At 38.3% G+C, this 21,629-nt stretch overlaps 1 protein-coding gene across 1 annotated transcript in view; it reads left to right on the top strand.

Moving 5' to 3' along the window:
- Positions 1 to 21,629, top strand: part of CACNA1C (calcium voltage-gated channel subunit alpha1 C) — a 506,884-nt gene that overhangs the window by 347,337 nt on the left and 137,918 nt on the right. The window contains exon 10 of the mRNA XM_063309210.1: positions 16,042 to 16,132. Coding sequence (XP_063165280.1) covers positions 16,042 to 16,132 — 91 coding nt within the window. The remainder of the gene's footprint in view (positions 1 to 16,041; positions 16,133 to 21,629) is intronic.

Below are 21,629 nucleotides of genomic sequence, written 5' to 3'. Positions count from 1 at the left end.
GCTGGGATCAAACTTAGGCCATGGGGAGAGTTTCAGCTGCAATACTGCTGCCTACCACTCTTTGCCACACGAGGCTATATAGGGGTTAAGGTGTAGTCCCTTGCAAACAGAGTTTTTTTTTCTTTAGTTCCTTGTGAAGAGTTTTTATTTTCCCTAGTCCTGCAGAACCCAGTTTGAAAAATTGTATTCTAGTCCACCCTCAACCTCAGAGGCAACCTGGGTGACTATGGACCAGTCCCTCTCTTACAGTAACCTACTCACAGTGTTTTGTAAGGATAAAACAAAGGGAGAACCTTATATAAGCTGCTTTGAGCTCCTGGAGAAAAAGCAGGATATAAATCTAAGAAATAAATAATTTCACTAAATCAATAAGATCTGCTCAATTACTTAAATAAATAAACATGCTTTCAATTGTGACCTATTCCATAGAGTTATCATTGTTGGCAAACCTCAAATTCATTTGTGAGTATTTAAGAAGTGGGAAGGACATGGTGTAGATGTGCCCTAAATTGTTCATACTTCTGAGGAAAGCCTTGTGCAATCTCAAATTTCATTTTAGTTGCTAGAATGCATTATCTTGACTTCAGTAGAAATCCAAATTTTTCAATTAAAAAAAAGGAAAAGAAGCACAGTTCCATAACATAGTGAGGTCACTGTGTTTTCCAGCTTTATTGAAGATATAAAAGAACCTGCCAAGTATCCTTAGAATAATCTATTTCTTTGGGGGATGGCAGTCATATAGCCATCTTTTTTGCAAACCCCTTGTATTTCAGTCTCCCACATCCAGACTAATGAAAAGGCAAATATTGTTAGAATATTTTGGAAATCTTTCCCCTGTTTTATTAAATAAACAATAATATTCAGCAGCCACAGAATTCACTTGTGAAAACAAAAAATAGCAAAGGAAAGGAACTAGGATGTGGACCAACATGTATGATTTTTCCATGAACATAAACCATGTTATTACATCCTGTAGGATTTCTTATCTACCAAAAAACCCAGGGAAGAAGGGTTAGAATGCAAAATTGTCTATTTTCCTTTTTCCCCCAGTGTTGTGGAAATTCGGTATATAATTATAAAAATATTATCTGTACATTCTAATAACAGGCATTGTGAAACAGAGCCCTCACTGTGCAAAACAGAAGCAATGGTTACAGTAGTGGTGCAATTCATCTCGTGTATGAACAAGCTGGTTGCATTAGTAACATTCACAACGTTCCTAAGATTGTCTGTAGAGAAGTAGTTTTGCTTTTAGAAAAAAGAAGGCCACAGTCCTATCAATGCTTCCTCAGCTCTAAATCCTACAGCTGTTATTGCTCTGTACGGGGGGGGGGGGGGATACGACAGTTGGTCTTTCAGAGCAAAGGCTTACCACTTCCTTAGACGAATTAGCAATGAGTGATGAAGATTTTAAGTCACTGGGCTTAAAATCAGAGCAATCCCTCGAGTTACCATTTAATGGATAGTTTCGTAGCTGCTAAAATATGTGAGTGACTTTTACTCCTCAAGCTTTCAGAAAGGAAGAACCAACAAATTTGTGTATAATTAGTGGTATAATGAATGTCCCTCAGGCTGTCATCACTCTGCTTAATTTTTTCATACTTTTCTTTCCTCCCGATTCCCTATCAGTCTGGTTATAAAATGAAAGGGAAAACATTGTAAAAAGAAGAAGAATTAAAGCTGCTTTCTAGCCCTTGGTTGATTACTACTGAGGGAAGCTAAATGTGTTTAGCTAAATGGAAACTAGAACCAACCTCACAGTTCCCAAACATGGTCATGGCAGTTTCACAGAAGAGAAAACAAGAAAGAGGAAGGAGCTACTGCCTAGGGCAGTGTTTCTCAGCCTTGGGAACTTAAGATGTGTGGACTTCAACTCCCAGAATTCCCCAGCCAGCATGGAGAAGCATGACTAGCTGGGGAATTCTGGAAGTTGAAGTCCACACATCTTAAAGTTCCCAAGGTTGAGAAACACTGCCCTAGGGAATCCAATTACTCAGAATACTCAAACGCTAGAACATCTCAATAATGACTGCTCCCCTACTTCTGTTGTCTAGATTATGGATTAAAACAATTCATGTTACTCTAATAAAATAATTGTAATAACCAGTATAGCTGTTCTTACAGTTGTAATAGCTAGTGTAGCTGTTATAACCAAAATAACTAGTACAGTTGTTGCTACATGCGTCCTTAAAAGCAATGAAGCAATCTTTACTTTATAAACCATCATTTGATTGTATTTTTAGTTTTAAAAACTCTTAAAGGATCATCTCAGCCTGTGGCTGTCAGCCCTTCAAGGTAGTCCAGACAGGAAACCAAAACCATGAGTACTAACACTACCTTTATTGTAAGGTTACAGTAACAGAACCTTACGAGTCTGAAAAAAAACAAGAAAAAGACATCAAACAATAGCCTGGCAACTTTGCAGAGACTTTTCAGATCCTCCTTGAAGATCTTGTTTTCTCTGGGTTATGGAGGGGAAGCTGCAAAGCTATCAAAGTAGCCAGCTAGCATTTCCCTTACAGGACCTGAAGTTCAACAGCTAGGAAAAGGGATGAGGCCCCTTATGGTTTGGTTGACAAGTATTGCCAGACAGACTCCTCGTAATGGTTCAGTATGTTCCTCCCAGGAGAAGCTACTAGTCCCCCTTTGTGGGAGGAGATGGGCAGTGATAGAAATTTGAATAATCAATCAATAAATAAATACTAGTGTTACGGTGATGGCCTCTATCTTACAGAATAGCCTCCTCCTGAAGTCAGAGTGGCACCCACAATAATAGCATTCTAGAAATTGGTTAAAATCTAGCTTTTTAGGAATGTGTTAGGTTGTTTGTAGGAGATTATAATTATGGTTATAGTATTTTTAATGGGTTGTTAAGCATACCATTATATAGTTTATATTTCTATGGTGTTAAAGCCTGAGAAACCTTGGTGATCACACTGCTATACAAAACTAACAATAAAGAAAGGTCTCTAAATAATAGCTTTGGGTCCAGCTTCAGGATTCTAGATTTAGCTTCAATGAGTTTACAGGAAGTGCTGGAATATATACATTCAGGTTTTTTTTCCTTATACTACCCATTTCTTGGCTGCATGGCAGAAAAAGAAGTGGTGGAGCGGTGGACACTCTTTCCCTGTCTGCAGGCCTCCACAAAGACCTATGACCACCTCTGATCAAACAGAGAAGTCTGGGAGATAGCATTAGAAGATACAGAGAGCAGAGGGTAGGAAGCAAGGTTACATAAAGAGATTTCTCTTTTCTTCTAGAGAAAAGAAGGGAAGAGAAGAACTTGGGAAAAAGCCTGGGAGGAGAAGAACATTCAAAATAAGCAGAAAGGAGGAGTGGACATGTTCAGGAGCTGCAGGTGTGAAGAGAGTAGAAGTTTATGTATTTGATTTTAAGTAACAAGGCAAAATTTGGGCCGCAGACATATAGCATAACTCAATTTATTCAGTCAATAAAAGACATGCTTCTTCTGCCCTAAGAATTTGTCCAGATTAAATGGATCTCTAGAACTTAGTTGACGAATAGCTAGAGATATTTAAGTTTGACAGCTGTGTGAGGGAAGCTTGTATAACACTTGCCCACACAAGGCCTAAACTAAGATAATATTAGCAGTTCCCCAGCTCTATGAATGCTTCCAAACATATTCCCAAATTTCAAAAAGCAATTACTCCCAAAACATTAAACATGCCTATTATAAAATTTAATTTGATGCAGTTTATCCATCTATCTAAAGAGGCACAAAAGCCAGAATTATGTTCTTGAAAAACCTACTTTAAGAGGAAAGCAATTTAATTAGAAAAATCCTTGTTCAATCTCTTTATTCCAAGGTACAAAACACTAGGGCTGTACAGAGCATTCCAAGAGCCTTTCACTTCAAAGAGTATGTTGGTGCAAGGGAAGCCCCTTCTTGCAAAACACTGAGGCAGCCAAGTCCTTTGGAAGGCTTGCTTTGGCTGCTTCAAAGCCTTCTGCAAGTGGTCATCTCATGCGCGGACATGCACAGCCATTTCTCTACCTGGTAAATTTAGTTATTTATCAGGTTTGCATACTGCCTTAATCAAGGGATGAGTCATGGTATTAAAATAATATAAAATAGCAAATCCACAACAATAAATCACTTACAAAAATGGTGGAGTAACATAGTCAACAGGATCACAATGACTGCATAAGAAGTAAAATTTTAAAAAGGAACAATCCAGCGGTCATAATTTCCCAAAATCAGAAGAGTTCCATCTTAGCTACCTTGTGAAATGATGCCAAGGATATAGCTCCTTTGTAGCTGCCCTGTTCTTTGGAATAGCACTCCACCTGAGGTTAAGTCAGTACCAACCTTGTTGGCATTCAGAAAATTACCAAGTCTTGGCTGTTCCATGAAGATTCTACAACAGGTCCCTTGGCCATAGTAGGCAATTGTTGGTTTTAGCATGGAGACTGGGGCAGTCTGCTAATTAATTGTTTATTTTGCTTCTGTATAAGTCACTAGAGCCTTTTTAAAAATTTGTGCAACATATAAATTGTAGGAATTATAAAAAGTAAAATAAAAATGCCAACCAGACTTCTGAAGAGAAGCTATTTGTCAAGGTGGGCTGCAACAAAGAAATGGTACTTCAGAACCTTGACCCTTCTTCACCTCATAAGTACGGCAGACACAAAACATATCCAACTGGGATGAACATACAGGATGGGTCAGTTCTGTGTGATGGCAGTCTTGAAGGTATCTAGGAGCTGAATTGTCTGGGGCTTCAAAGGTTAAAGCTCCTCCTGCTTTACCAAGCAGGTCCCAACTTCACCCCACTGATCAATTTTCCAGGGCTTTGAAATGTACTTAAACTCTCAGATCTAGCCATCTGTCAGAAGCATCCACCAATCAGAGCATTCTTGTGATTTTTGATGGTTTACCATCAGCTGGTGACATTCAGAAGATGGGAGGACAGCAAATCTAGAGGATTTAACCAATGATTTTGTTTAACCTGCCCTGTACATCAGTATCGTGACAACCCAGAACAGAAGCTATAAGGACAGGATAGGAATCAACAATTGGGACAGCAGCTTTTATGCAGGTTTTAGTTTAATTTTCCGCTGGGTAAAAAAAATAAGTGGATAGCATGTAAATTCAGCAGTTGAGGAGATACCCATTGTCTGGCATGCTATTGGCTGGAATGATCATATTCTTTCAGATAATTTTACAGATTCTAGGGAATGCTCTGATCCATTTAATATAATCTTACAATTAAATTTAAAATAGACTCAACCATATGAAATTTCTTGGTTGGGAGACTTTCTGAGAATTGTATGGGAGCTGGTTTGAGCCCTTTGAAGAAAGAGTGAAATATAGGTGTATTTTTGTTTTAAATCATATCAATTGTGTCCAGTTCTCAGAGACTGCCTCAACTACTGCCTGTAGTTTTCTTGGCAAGGTTTTTCAGAAGTGATTTGCCATTGCCTCCTTCCTAGGGCTGAGAGAAAATGACTGGCCCAAGGTCACCCACCTGGCTTTGTGCCCAAGGCGGGACTGGAACTCACGGCCTTAACCACTACACCAAACTGGCTCATAGGTGTAATAAATAGCTTTAATGATTTAGTATAACTTGGTTTACTCTGCATCCAATTTAAGAGCTATAGAAAAAGAGATTAAGGTTTGGATTCAGGGCAATATGTTTATATGTAATAGCATATTATCTGAAATACAGTGGTGTACTTATCTGTGCAACTCTCATCCCCATTTAAAGGTGGTTTCATCCATTTGCAAAGGGCTAGCATTTTCCTTATCTCTATGTTTTCTCAGGTACCTGAGCTTTTTATAACTGTTTCCCACTGAGCAAGTGTATTTTTGGAGACCTGACAAGATCCCTACCACTGACTGAAACAACAAAGCGTGTATGCCAACAAGAAAGAAAGGGGTTCTGATTTGTCAGTACTATTGTGAGAGAGCCACACACAGCAGCAGACTAAATGCTCTCGCAGAGAGGCAACGGGGTTTAGGACCGCTATGAATGTAAATGTTGTATCCAGGGGGATGCAATGGCCTGCTGTAGGCTTTCCATGATTCTCTGTAATAAGGAGGAAATTATTGCGACTCACTATTTAGTTCATTCTCTCTCAGCCCAACCTACTGTACCTCACTGGTTAATTGTGGTGGGGGAACATAGGAGAGGACCTTAAATATCTCTAGCTATTCCTCAACTAAGTTCTAGAGATCCATTTAATCTGGACAAATTTTTAGAGCAGAAGCATGTCTTTTATTGACTGGATAAAATCGAGTTATGCTATATGCATTGCTTTGAGCTCCTGAATGAAAGGTAGGATATAAATCTAACAAATAAATAAATAAATAAAGTCAGTGTTCTTCTTTTGACTATACTTTCTGGGAAGGAAGTAGATGCCATAGTGGAGCACCAACACATTGTTCTCAAAAGTACCTTTCATGATGAAACAGTGCTATCAAGTAGGAAAGGTTATTTATTTACTTGTATTCAGTTTCTTCCAATGTTTGCAGCATCTCACAATATAAAAGCAGGAATTTTTTTTTTATTCAAAACCATGCATATATTTTTATCAAACCATAAAAATGAGGAACTGTACAACTGTAATAAAAATAATAGCAATATATTCACAAGCAAATATTTCATCTATTTGATTCTGAATGCTTCTAAGTAAACCTGTTTCATTTGTCTCTTTTTTCGCTATGCTGTTCCTTGTTCTAGCTTTACCCACGGAGACTGGCTAGTCTAAATTTCTGGAATAAGCATGTATGGGGAAAGCCTTTACTGAAGTCAGGCTGCTTTAGGAAACTTTTATCAATGATTACCTTGTGACAATGAATGTTTAGAGATAATACATTCTTGGAAAGCCAATACAGTGTAGTGTTCGATCCAGCTTCAAATCCCCATTGAAGTTACTAACTGACCTTGGGCCAACAAGTCACATCCTTTCTCAATCTTGTCTTCAGAATAAAATGGAGGAGAAGCTGTAAGAATAAAATGGAGGAGAAAGTAAATACGTTGGCCTTTTTAGATAATGGTGGTAGTGGTAGTAACAAGAAGATTGAAGTATAGCTCTGTGACAAGGGCTAAGAAGTTCTAAGAGACAATTACAGTTACAAGGCTATGTGGGGAGGTCTAAGTCTACCAGATCTTGGAGTAGATGGCAACGGAGAGTTAGTTTTCTGTCTAAATTTCTGGAATAAGCATGTATGGGGAAAGCCTTTACTGAGGTCAGACTGCTTTAGGAAACTTGTATCAATGATTACCTTGTGAAAATGGTGCCATCCAGTCATCATCTGACTTTTTGCAGCCCAATTATGGTAGGCCTAGAGAAGTCATTATATCATCAATGCTGTGAAAATAAATTATGTTTCTGATAGATAATGCCCTAAATTGGCCTAAAAAAAGTCTGTTGTTGGATTAGACGAGGAGAGCTTTCTCTGTTGAAATCTGCAATTCAACATGTGACTATCTGTGATTCCAGCTTAACAGTCAGGTATTTCTGGAGTTTCCTCAGTCCAGGTATAAGGAAAAATTATAAGGAGAAATTGTTGGATACTGACAGTGCCCTCTGTTATAATGTTTTATTTTCCATATGCCTTTCTTTTCATTTTGCGTTCTTAATTCCCACAATGAAAGATAGAGGTGGCTGTCCTACATGTAAGCTGAGTTCCTTATTTCTTTTTCTTTTGACCGTCCCTGGCTGCATGTTCTCTGTTGATGTCTTGTTCCTGGTACTTGACCATCTTGTCTGTGAAAGGAAACACTCCAGCCGATAAGAAGAAAGGAAAGTTTGCTTGGTTTAGTCACTCCACAGAAACTCATGGTAACGTTCCAATGTTCTCTGTGTCCATCCTCTATGTATATGTGCATGTTTCTCTGTGTAGTAACTGTGAAGTCTTTTGGTGCATGTGTCTGTTTCTATTGCTTTTGCAACATCATGCTCTTGTGTTTGAAGTGGTAATTTTCATTTATGATCAACATTTTGTTGGTGTCTTCAGAATTGTATTGAAGATTATCAAGGTCAATTAAGCATCTAAGACATTTTGTCTGACGATTACTTCCCAAGATAATTCTATTTTGTATATTATGTGCTATACTAACTTTATATAGCTTCTGAGTGCAAATATATAACAATAATTATTGTAACAGTCAGCTATGATCAGTAATTGCTGGTGCTTATTGAGGCTGGTGGGGCAAAAGGCAGGGCAGCTAACTACAAACAAATCCATACTTATGTGAACCAGGATAAACATCAGCTGGAGCAAATCATAGGAGCAGCCAGAATCACAGTCAGTACTTTCAATGGCCAATGTAATTAGGCATTCAAATAAGCAAATAAATTTAAAGAGGCAAGTCATTTCAATACCATGATTGCAAAGGTAAGAGTTGGGAAGCAAAAATAGTCCTTAGAATTCCTATTTATTTTGTGTGTACAGTACAAATGCAGGTTGTGGGCATCATCCATGGACATTCTGTGTATTGATTAGCTGGGTCCTGATTGGCTCTGGGTAATTGATTAAGATCTCATCTGGAAAGTTGACAGAGCCATGCTCCTGGACACCTGTGCCTTGAAAATACAGACACTGAAGACATCGAGATGGCCTCCACTGTTGCTTAGGGGATGGAGAAGTTGGGGCACAAACACCGAAGAACAAGAGAACAAACATGCACATTAATTAACTGCCCAGCCACTACCAGAGGAATAAGAACAAAGTTTGTGGAGAGGGGGGAGACTAAGGAGAGGCAGCAATATGAGTAACTTGCCTTCTAGGATATGGTTCCTCCTCTTTCACTAATCACTCTGCCAAAGACCTCATTCTCACTAAGACAGAAGCAAACACCTGCTTTTTCTGAGAAGAACATGTATATGTTTACAGGAATTTTTTATTGCATATATCAGTTATGATCAATTTTAAGGACATCAAACATTTTCCATAATATTGTTGACAATAATTTTTACTGCTGTAACTGTAAAATAGTAAGTAAGAACCAGTGAGGGCCAAACCATTATTTGCCACTGATGACAGTCTTCCCCAACTTCAAACCAAAATACATACCCAGGTAATAACAAGAAAGCTTGATTTTGTTCTCTTGGATGGTTGCTTTTTATTCTTTTTTTAATGAAATGCTTGTTCTTTCAACTTTGTAAAGCTGCCCAGAGTCGTTTAGAGTTGGGCTGCCTAGAAATAAAATAAAATGAAATGCTAATAAGTGCATAATATTACATTACATTAGTTACATTATGTTATTAGCTTAAACCTTTCAGAGATTGGTGTAGTCTTGAATGACTACAAACCATTGTAAACAAACCATTTAGTGCTTATTTCCCTTTGCCTTTGCGCACTTGACTAGAGACAGCACACTCAGTTCACACATACTTGCATTCTCTCACTGTGTCTCTTGGGCTGTTTCCTGATTGGTGGAGCGTGGTCATGTCCCACTAGACTACTTCTGTGTACCACTAGGTTGAAAAGCGCTGCTGTAGGGATGGGACACCGAATGGGGGGAGATGTGAAGCTATTGTATACCCACCCCAAGGAAGAGGCCATTGCTAGCTATGGCATAGCGTATGTAGACATCTTCTAAACACTGAAACAAGCAAGCAAAATGGAGAAAGAGAGGAGGGCAGTATTATGCCATTTTACTACGCTTTTTGGATCAAAGTATAAAATAATGCTTTTTAGTATATCCAGCCCTCCTCTCTTTGAAGCCTCCATCTATAGTACATAGGACATCTCCCATAACATATTTGGGGAAGATTTGTAATCCAGCTAATCAAGAAATGTGTGTGGTTGTGCTGAAGAATGAGAAGTTGAAGATTTTGAAGCAGAATATGCATTAGGCGTTCCAAAACTAAGTCCAAGGGAAAAAAAGTCATTAGTTCTACTTTTATCTCTGTTGTGGAAAAGGACAGTTGTATGAATCCACCCTAAATGAGTGAATACTTATAAAAACAAATCATGTTTACTGACATGTTTAAGATCTTTTCACAGTGAATGCTGTGAACTCTCAAGGTTTTGTAAAACTGCTAGATCATATATGCATGTTCATTGTGTCACCTCTGCATAGTCAGTTCATTGGCTATGACTTGTTTTATATACTTTATTCAGAGAGCAGAAATGTGGAAAATATTCACTGAACTTAATGCCACAGAACTGTAGATTTAGATTCATTATGGTTTATTAAAGACCTTTGTAGTCTGGAGCTACTGCTGTTTAAAGCAGCGAGGTGACCGTGTTCAACCCTGTTAGCCCCAGCTCAAGAAACAGAACAGTGTTTAATGCTGAAAATTTCATAGTTAGCAAATGTGAGGATTCATGAATTTTGAACATGAAGCCTTCTGAAACATATTGCCTTAACCACTTACCAGCAATGAAGTTGAGGCTGGATGGGTATCAGCTAGAACTTGATGAGACCTAAGTAAGTTATCCTATTATATAAGTTGAATATAATGAGCCATCCATATTTGAAAACAGTATCTCATGAAAATCCTGTTGTACTTGCTCTCATAGAAATATGGGTTTTAATGTGTTACAACAGAAGGGCAAACTAAATGTGAAGTTAAACTTGTGTTTGAAATAACAGTTCATTCAGTGAATAATATTCTCTCTCTCTCCCTTAAGCAATCTTCTCTCTTCTTTATGAGCATCTCCTTCTCTAAGCTTTATCATTTCTTCAGATGTGCAAGCAAGAGAAAGTAGTGGTGCTCTCATCTCCTTTCTCTTGTTTATGAATGTATCTATCACAAAAAAGAGAATGAAGACAAGAAGGCTGGCTAGAGAGAAACAAAAACTGGCTCCTCTAGCAGTTAATTTGCTTTCTTCCTCTGGGTACTACAACTGGGGTGTTTTTAGCTGGTTTGATACAATTCCTGAGAACCAGTTGTTAAATGGTCACTTAGGACAGAAAAGGATGTTCAGAAGGCATCTGACTGGGCTTGAACTTTGCATATGCAGGGCAAGCCAAAGTCATGACAGGACCATGCTCCAGGCTTTCCAGACAACGAACTTATCCAGGCAGAGTGGCAAACATGTGAGCCTATAGCCTAGCTCCAATTGTATTGAAAATATTGGGACTTAAGCACTTAATGAAGAATATAAGTTTTATTGATTCCTTCTTAAAAGAATTTAATGTGTATAATTGTGCATTCAGGGATGAAAATTTCTCCTAAATGTCTATATGTACATAGGCCAATTTAGTGCAATAGAACTCTCAGCACAAAATTGTATTACATCAGCTTTAAAGCAAAACTGTTGAAAGTTGTTGCTGATGTCCCTTAACTAGTAAAGACGTTAGCGTTCTTTTTATTATCTCTGTTACCAGACTTTCACCATCTACAGTACACTCAAGAAGGATCTCAAGCTATTTCTCCTTATATCTTTAATTCTCTGAGTAGCATCAAATTATCTAACCTTTTATCATTAAAAAATACCACTTGGCTTAAAAGGAATTCCTTATGTGGATTTTTTTTTCAAAATCACTGCAATTCTCAGGTATCGGTTTCATTTTAGTTAAATTGTATATTATTTCAATCAGATTTCTGAGTTTGTGATATTGACATGATGAGAAAGGTCAATTCCATTTGAAAGTTTAGAGGGTCATGACACTGCAAAATTTGAGAACCCCTGTTTTATCGGTGCTATTCTCACCATGTTTCTTCCATCGTTGCTGAAATAATTCAACCTTTTTCTTAAGTTACATTGCTACATCCTGATGAGTAACCACACTGATATTTCTCATTTTGAAAGGCTAGTGTGACAAATTATTGCCAGAACCAGTTGTTGCCTAATTTAAATAATATCCTGTGCCTGTACGACCACATAGAGGGTAGGTAATCAAAACAGTTACTATCTCATCCATTTGTTCTTTGAATTCTTTGTCTGGACAGCACAATTGTGGGGATTTTGCTCAGCCTTTTCCTCTTTTGCCACCCAGAGAGGGAGCATCAACAGAGTGATCAGTTGGCTATTTGTTCAGCACTGAGGATTAAACAGCAGTAAGGATGGCCTTTGAGAGGCCAACTGCTCTGTCCTTTGCCACCCTGTCTCTGCTTGCTCATCTTTGGAAAAGTAGCAAGAAGAATTGCATTCAGTGATGAGAGGGAGAAAAAGGGAAGAAATAACTTTATTGTGGTCCAAGAAAAAGCAGGCAGGGTTCCACTTACTTGTCCTTTTTCGGTTGGTGGGGGTGAACAAGAGAGTGAACAAGAAGTGAGTCAGCCAAGAAGGCTGATCTTCAGAACAGCAGCTTCCACCTCTGCCTATTCACTTGGCCTCTATTGCTGCGTGCCATGGCAAATTGGATAGTTGGACCCATCCTGTGTGCACGGATGGAGGGATGAGCTGATTGCCTCTTCAGTGACAGACTACGTGGCCTGCCCGTGCAGAAGAGAAACAGGAGGCAAATAGAAGTGACTGCTCTGTGTTGCATCTGTACAACACTATGGACCCAATCCTTACTGTTTGGAGACAATGACTAAGCAAGAGCAGGTAGAATTAGCTTCTACTTTTTGTTCCTTGTATTTTTCCCTGTTTTGGAGGGGAAAAATACTTTGGAGCAGATGTAGGAGAAGGCATGAGAACTTCATGAGAGATTCTCTTACTCTTTTCCATTTCTGCTCCAAAGCAGGAGGAAGAAAGGGAGTGTGTTTATTGATTAATCACCTCTCTTCATTTATCCTTCAGAATAAAAATAACACGGTTAAGAACCCTTCTTCAGCTAGGAGTTACAGGTAGTTTAGCCTTCAACTGTTACTTTTTGCTTGGCCTTTTGTCTCCTTCCTCCAATTCAGCATTGGTGTTGACCAGATCATAACAGAAAAGCTCTGATTGGCCAACGGGTTTTATTTATATTGACATGGGCTTCCTTCCTTGCTTCCTTCCTGCCTGTCTGCCCCCTTCTTTTTAGGTTTTAGGGGTTTTTTTCTTTTTCTTTCCTTTTCTTTATGCCTCTGTCCAGGCTTGATTTAAAACCACATGATTTTCTTTGGAGATTAGATTTTGGCCTCCTTCAAGCACAACGCAGAGAGCCAGTTTGGTGTAGGGATTAAGGCATCAGGCTAGAAACCGGGAGACCTTGAGTTCTAGTCCCACCTTAGGCACAAAGACAGTTGGGGGACCTTGAGCCACTCAGTCTCTCTCAGCCCTAGGAAGAAGGCAATGGCAAACCACTTCCAAAAAACCTGCCAAGAAAACTGCAGGGACCTGTGCAGGCAGTCTCTGAGAATCAGACACAATTGAACTGATTAAAAAGAAAAAGCACAATGTATTGCTTTCTCTATACACTCCACCCTTTAGTGAACATTTTGACTATCACAGCAAAACTCTGCAATCACCTAGGATTTTCGAGCTAGTATGCATAGTAACAATAATAAGAAACTGAGCAGTTCACAATCTAATGTCTACCATGAAGTTCCTATATAACTCTGTCAGCCATTAATTTTAACAAGGGTTTGAACTGAGCAAGAGCTGATGAAATTTGCTTTCATTTATTAAACTCAGGCTGAGACCTTAGCAAAAAAATTATTTCTCTCTCGTTAAAGAGCCCATTGCCAATATTCTGTGACTATTGTGGAAAAAAGTAGCTGAGGTGCATCATAGAGTGAGGGTTAAAGAAAGATGAAAGCCCCTGAGAAGGTGCTAGTGGTTGTATATTCTGAGAAAATAATATTAAAGTTTTCATGCTTCCAAATTATTTAAATGTGCAACTTAAAAGAGAACTACTATAGGCACATAATTTATGTTAGGGTTTAAGACTTTTGATAAATGCATGATATTGGAACATATGCTAAACTTTGTGAAGAAAAACAGTGCCTTATATGCAAGATGTATTTGGGGAATGTGAGGGGTTTTTTTTTCCTTTCATAATGTTTATAAATACTTTCTCTTTAAAATATTGCCAATCTTTATAAAATAAGGCTGCAGAGTGATAATATGCTGGGCAAAGAATAGATGAAACTAGCCATTGCTTCTGATTGGCTCCTTAACTAAAATCTTTGGCAGTATTAAAAATGGCTGGTGGCTAACAGGATGTTACTTTTCAGGCCTATTCAACTCTCTAGTATTTAGGAAAGATAGAGCACTTCTCTTGTTTGTCAAGACCCATGAAATAGGTTGCTCTCTGACACAGTATCAGCTACACAATGGCATTATTTGTTTAAGAGAAGAAAAGACACTGTTTTGTTAAATGAACAAATCCCTACAAACCTTTCAGAAGACCAAACCAGAGTTGGTTTGGTCTTACTGAAAGGTTTGTAGGGATTCCCATATTGATGGGAAATAGCCAACTTTGTTTTAGTGGGCATATAGATTACTCATGAGGAATTCAACTGCAAAGAAGCTCAACTCGTAGGCTCATCACAAGCTAAGGGTCGCAGAATAATGAACATATTCTTTGTTTTATCTGCAGTTGTAGCTGTGGATACCCACATCTTCATAAAGATTTATGAATTGTCTTTTAATCTCTCTTTTCACAGTTAAGATTCATACCTACAGTGTGAATTAAATGCTTGGGGCATTGCCTGCCCTGTCTGAATTAGCAAGTGTAGAACAAAAGCAAATATATGCCCTAATATATTGAGGGTCAATACACTATTTGTTTCAGCCACAAGCAGAAAGTTTTATGAAGTGCACAGATGTTCATCTTTATCTATGATACATTGTTTTAATAAAACAGGCAAACATGGGAGGAAGGTTGTTATGGGGGAACAGTGCAAAAAAAACAAGGGATACACTGGAAAATATGAGAATAGATTAATGCATGAAGACTGCTTCATGAAGCACTGATTTTATTGGTCAGATAACTCACCTACAGCACAGAGGCACGTGATTATGTCTAGACTGTACAAGCTAGATGAGGCACATTCGGGCATAAACCATGGAGTAGGCAACAAATGCAGAGATAATTTGATAAGACAAATTTGGAAAGAGGCTTGTTTTAATTGCACAGAATTTATTTATTTATTTATCAAATTTGTCACCGCCCATCTCCTCCGGAGGGACTCTGGGCGGTTTACAACACAGAATTAGAACATGAACCTTATTTCTTGTTATCACAGATTTGTGAGCTATTTTTCATTTAATAACATCTGGCCTGTAATTTGTAAGATAGTTTATAAGATTCTTAAAAGCAAGGCTGTGCATGACTATATGTGTGATTGATTGGATGGATGGATGGATGGATGGATGGATGGTGGCCTTTATATCACATCCAGCAGAAAAGATGCCAAATGAATAGTCATAAGGTGCTGGTATAGTTGAAGTAAAAATCTATCATTGGGAAGATTTTATCCTTACAACTCAGAAGAGTGAACAATCAGAGTTTGTTCCATATCCAGATCTCAGAATATATAGGTAGTCCTCGCTTACCAACCACTCATCAGTGACCGTTAGAAGTTACAATGGCACTGAAAAAAGAGACTGTGACTGGTCCTCGAAGTTTCGGCCATCATGTGATCACAATTCAGGCGCTTGACAACTGGCACGCATTTATGACAGTTGCAGCATCCCATAGGCATGTGATCACCATTTGTGACTTCACAGATGGCTTCCGACAAGCAAAGTCAATGGGGAAGCCAGCAGGAAGTCGCAAATGGCAATCATGTGACATCACGCCTAACTACCATTCTGGATTCTCTTAATGACGGCAACCAGAACTGATGAACTGATATTGTACGTTGGGCGCAGTCATGGGACATTTCGCTTTATGGCTGCATTGTTTAACAATGAAGTTGCTGTCCCAATTGTGGTCAGTAAGTGAGGACTACCTGTGTGTGCAGGTGGGTGGGTGGGTGGGTGCATTTATGCCAATATATACATATGAACTGACAACTGAAATTTGCTTAGGTTTCTTGAGGTTACATGCCTTACCTGAGATTTTTATCTAGATCATGTAGGTCTAAGTCTTAAAACTCCATCAACTCGGTCATGCTTCCTTTTCATACTTAATATGTGCCTTTCTGCTAAGCCAGTGCTTTTGCTTATAGTAAAACTCATTTATGCAGGATGGACTAATTACCAACCATCTACTTTTTTCTTTCTTCTGACCCTTGCAGTGAGCATGCCCACAAGTGAGACAGAATCTGTGAACACTGACAATGTGGCTGGAGGTGATATTGAAGGAGAAAACTGTGGTGCACGGCTGGCGTGAGTTTGACTATATTTATGCTGGTGTCCTCTTGATTCCAAGGTGGAGCCTGGATGATATTAAGGGGGAAAAAATATATCAGAACTATCTTTGTCTGAAAGTGTTTCTTCCAGAAAAGAATGAAAGTGCATTTGGAGTAACATGTTTCTCATCTTGTGTCAGACCTTTCCATATAACATTATGAATGCATCAGAAAATTATTCCTGTGACTCTGCAGAAAGCAATATTCCAGTATCCACTGTCCACAATTCCTTAATATTTTTTAAAAACTGACATTCATATTTATAGAAAGGGATACTAAGAAGAATTTCTCAGACAGTTTCCTTAGCCAAGTCAGACATTTCATCTGGACAAGGCTCCCTTCAGAAATTTCAGACTGCATGCAGCAAATTAAAGGGACTCTGAAGACTAAATCCACTTTTCCCCCTTGAGAATAATGATGACTCCTGGGGAATTATTTTTAAAAAATGATCAAAGCTCTGCTCCTTTTTTCAATGTTTTGATACACATTAAAAAGGGGTGTGGCTGCCATCTTGACCTTTGTGACACATACCCTGTGTGGACACCTTGGGTTTTTCTGGCTATCAGCATTTAAGGCCATCTGAAATTATTTTTTTAATTAAATATGTATCATTGTTTGGCCTATTATACTTTTAATCCCATCTATCAAAATTAGTTGCTAAGAAGAGGAAAGTATGAGGGATTGAATTAACTCCTTAAAACAAACATAGTTGTTATTTTGTGGTTTTTTCCCCCCCAGAATTTCATAGATCTTTTAAAACATTGTAGGAGGGGAGCTATGGTAGTTTATGACAGACAAAAACCAGGAGGAGTCTGGGACAACCTTTTCAGAATGACAAATAGTCATAACCTTTCATGAACTATAGCTTCATCTGATGAAGTGAATGTAGTTCACAAAAGCTTACATCTTTTAATAAAATTTGTTACCCTGAAAAAGATCTGCCACACTCCCTTGGATACATCTTTTTAACAGGTTTCAAATTAGAAACTTGGAATAAGTGCAGAAAGTTGTTTGGAAAAAAAAATCATAATTGGGGAAAAGGTGACAAACATCATTTTGTGAAATACTAGGAAGGAAGAATTTGTATGCAAAAAATATAAAGTTTGAACCATGGGAACAGAGTTGTATTTTCAAGCCAAAAGACTGTGATCTCTTTCCAAATAAGATAAAAACTAGTTTGCAGAAATGCTTTTCATCATGATTTAAAATCAGATTTTTCAGTGGCCCAGAGGTCAGTAAGAAAGCAAGATTTTCCCATGCACAGATCTAGTGTCTAGGGAGGTAACTGCATTAACCTTATACAATTGCTTGATTATTATAGTATATATGAATTGGGCCACAATTTTGGAGCAGTGCTATGTTGTGGGGGACCATGAAAGTTTATTTTCAGATTCCTGGAATTAGGTTGATATAACATTAAAATCAACCTAATTAATACAACTGTTCTACATAGTTTAAATTATATGCAGTCTACTCTCTTACATAGATGCTCAGTAATATCTTTTGCCAAAATCTTGCTCAAGAGTAATATGTAAACACAGTATCAGAACTAAAAATAGCTTAGCAAGATCAGCTTGACTAGTTCTTCAGCAATAGTGGTTTGGCAGGAATCTTAGTTTGCAAAGAGAACAGTCTAGTGACTTTCTGTTTGGGAAATCTGGGGGAAAATACATAAATGCTGTGTCTTGAAAATCTTATCAATAATGGAACTCCTCTGTCAGAAGCAATCACCAAGCATTCAGCATATTTTCCTGGACAGTTTATTTGGTGTTTTTCTGTCTGTTGGAAGAAGTCCTACTGAGGCTCCCTTTGAATACCAGAGTCTGAAGCTGGAAAAGGATAACTGTTCAAAGGACAGCTTGGACTGTCAAGCTTAACAGCACCTTGCTCAAAGAATATATTGTGGTCCTTTGCAGGGGTGCAACTAGGGTCTGTGTCACCCGGGGCAAACATGGATACCGTGCCCATTTTGGCGCCCCCCCAGTGCTCATTTTGGCACCCCACCAGCGTGGTGCCCAGGGCACATGCCCCAGTTGCCCCCCCTAGTTGCGGCCCTGGTCCTTTGGATCCCATTTGATTTCCAAATCAAAGCCTGCTTCTGTCACATGCACCTGATCTGAAAAATGATAGTAGTGGACTCTATATTTGTAAGTCATGCTGTTAGAGCACAGTTTAGAGAAGTAAAACTCTAAGGCTATGTTTACTGCCCTTAGATATTAGTAAAACAATACACATTGTGCTCTGGAAAGGAGATCTCTCTAAGACTATTTGATACAAAGTCTAAAAGGATTTAAAAGCACTACTCCTTTTAGAAAACTGAACCAATTGGGGGAAATACGGACAATGTTAAGATAAACCTTCTCAATTTTGTATGTAAAAAGATCCAATACAATGCAGCCAAAATTAAGGAAAGTCACATCTGTTTATATGGGGTGGACTTAATTAACTTTCTCAAATTAATGTTCTTAACATTGGCTGAATTATACCTTTATTTAGCAAGAAATAATCACTGTAAACTAAAAGAGATTATGTTCATGGAGGGCAAATCCTGGTCTTCTAAAATAGATAAGCATGTACTTTTTAGAGTGAAAAGTGCTCCTGACTAATTCTACATTGCTGTTCAACATGATTGATTGCATTTAAATTTATGAATCTCCAAGTACTACTTGCTGGATTTGGAGGAAAACTAACGAGAATTTTTTTCTCAGATTTCATCCTCTTATAGGTTCATTCAGGGCTGCAACTAGGGGGGGCAACCGGGGCATGTGCCCCAGGCACCGTGCTGGTGGGGCACCAAAATGAGCACTGGGGGGTGCCAAAATGAGCACTGGGGGGGTGCCAAAATGGGCGCAGAATCCATGTTTGCCCTGGGTGACACAGACCCTAGTTGTGGGCCTGGGTTCATTGACAACAGAAATGGCTTACATGAAATATTCACTACACTATAGGTTTGGCCTGGAAATAGGATGCCTATTTTAACTCTGGTATCCACGACATTCATAGGATGTATTCATTAGCCCCCAACATCATTTTAATAATTAAGTAAAAGTAATTAAAATGACCAACATCTTGCTAGATAACCAAGATCTCTACAGTTTTGTGTGAGATTTTACAAAATGTTGGCCTTAAAAAAGGCATTTATTTTCTTAACTAGGTTTTTTTTTAATTGATGACATTGAACAAAATAGCGCAATGGTGCCCATTGCCATAAAAGATTGCTGAACCCTGCTGTTCCGTATAAAGATGGTCCTCTCATCACAAATGAACAAGCACATTTTTAAAGAATGCCACAATCCTTGAAATGTATTGGGACTGTTTTGGATTTCCCAAGACATCATTCTCTCTCACTCTCCCCCACCCGTTTCACTACCTATTTTCCCTGTTGGGCCACCAAACAAATGTGTGGTTGGAAACAAATTATGGATTGTTTTCAGAAGTATAGAATTATTAGGAAACAGCATAGCAATACTGTGAGTGTTTTCTTACTTTTTATCAAACATAAAGACCCTCCACAGATGACCAGATAAAAAGGATTAGGAACTACAAAGCTTTGGATTCTGCAGTCTCACAGTCCCAGAAAAAGATATTTCTGGTGTGACCACATACAGTACTCCAAAAGTAATTATTTCTGAAGGGCTGCACAGACCATTCTGATTGAACTAACAGTTGATTTACTCCAGCATCCTACTTCCCATAATTCATAAACATTGTGTGAGATGGACCATCAGTCCCTGAAGGTACTAGATAACCAACCAAAAATATGACTGCTACAGTTTTACTGAATGGTAGGGAATGTGATTTCTATTTAATGCTACTTCTTTCAGATAAGGACTCAAAAATATCGTCCCATGTTGCCCAGTTTTGTGCTACCATCTGCATGATATGCCACACCATTACTTAGGTTTAGAATTTCTTAAAATAGTATTTTATTTTGATTTATTTTAGTATTTTTTATTCTTAATTAATTTTAGACTCTATTATTGTTATTGTTTTTCTGTTTTAATACTGTTATTAGTAGATATCTTGATTGTATTTGGCCTTAGGTCTGTAATAAATTTGATTGATAAACTTGATTGATTGACTGTTAATTAGCTGTACCCAACAGAAATTGTCAGGGCTACATATGTAAAGCTGGGGGGAGGGGGGATTATTAAATAACCTGTTGGCATGGTGGAGAGAGTTAACTGCAGCTTTTAATTCACCCAAGATAAAATTATTACATGCATGAAAAGTGGAATAACAGTCACATCTATTAGCTTAATTAGGTAAAAAGATTTTCAAAGTGCTACTCAGCTGCTTTGACACAAAGAAAAAAAGTCACATTACATTCACCCAGTGGGGCGGTGAATGATTTTAATTTCATTTTTCTAATGAGGATCAGTTTAAAATTTTATAGTGTCTCTAGGGCCTGATCATTTTGATGGATCTTTTTAGAGTTCTCTGATCTATTCTTTCCTGCAATGCAACAATACAAACAGGAATTCCTACTCCTGTTAAAGGAGGCCAGCTTCAGATTATTTTTATATATTTTCTGCACAAGTACAATAGTGAAAGCCTCTTTCCACCTCTTCAGGGTCATCATCATATCTATTCTACCTTCTCTTTTTAGCTGGAGTATAACTGAATTAATTATATATAGCATATGATGAGTACATGACGAGAGAAAGGCAAGTATATACACACAGTCCACACAATTATATACAAAACTTCTGAGGGGATACAGTAGTAGCCTCATAACTGGATGTCCAGTTCAGCTATCCAGGCAATCGCTTCTGGTGTTGCTTCGTGCAAATCTAAGGAGCCAGGGAATGCACGTCGTGGGCAGTCTTGCACAATGTGTTTGATAGTTTGCATATCGGCACCACAGTCGCAACAAGGAGAATCTTTCCAGCCCCATTGATACAGAGCAGAGGTACTCCTTCCAGTATCACATCTGATTCTAGTCGATTTCATCCAGACAGAGTGAAGCAGGTTAAAGCCGAGAGGTTTGGAAGAGGGATCACTAATGACCAAAGAGCTCCAAAATATATTATATAGTTATTTCTTGAACTGGTGGAGAAAGAGATGACAATACAGTTCTAAGGCTATTTTTGGTTAAAAGAATGCTATTTACAACTGTCAGTAGAGGCCCCTGAAAATTAATTTAACAGTTAATCGAATTCTATTTATGCCCCCAGTATCCCCCCATCTTTTTTATGGATGATTACTCAATTTTCTCCCTTTTTTTTCTCTTTGAACGCTTCTATTGCCACTTACAGTATCTAATAATTATCACAATCCTGAGATCTCTGCCTGACTGCCTACTTGCATCTTTCTTTGATTTTGCTGTATGCGGATATGGCCCTTGTTTTTTATTACCTCATACCCCAAGATAGCAATGTAGCACCCACAACATTCATTCCACAAGTTGGCAGATCATGGTGGGATATTGTTGAACTTTGATCCATCTACTCTTCCTTTCCTCTCTCACTGCA

The sequence above is a fragment of the Candoia aspera genome, chromosome 7, assembly GCF_035149785.1.
Source record: "Candoia aspera isolate rCanAsp1 chromosome 7, rCanAsp1.hap2, whole genome shotgun sequence".
Taxonomy (NCBI): Eukaryota; Metazoa; Chordata; class Lepidosauria; order Squamata; family Boidae; genus Candoia; species Candoia aspera.
Note: the sequence above shows the minus strand (reverse complement) of the source record. Positions and strands in the feature narration are given on the sequence as shown.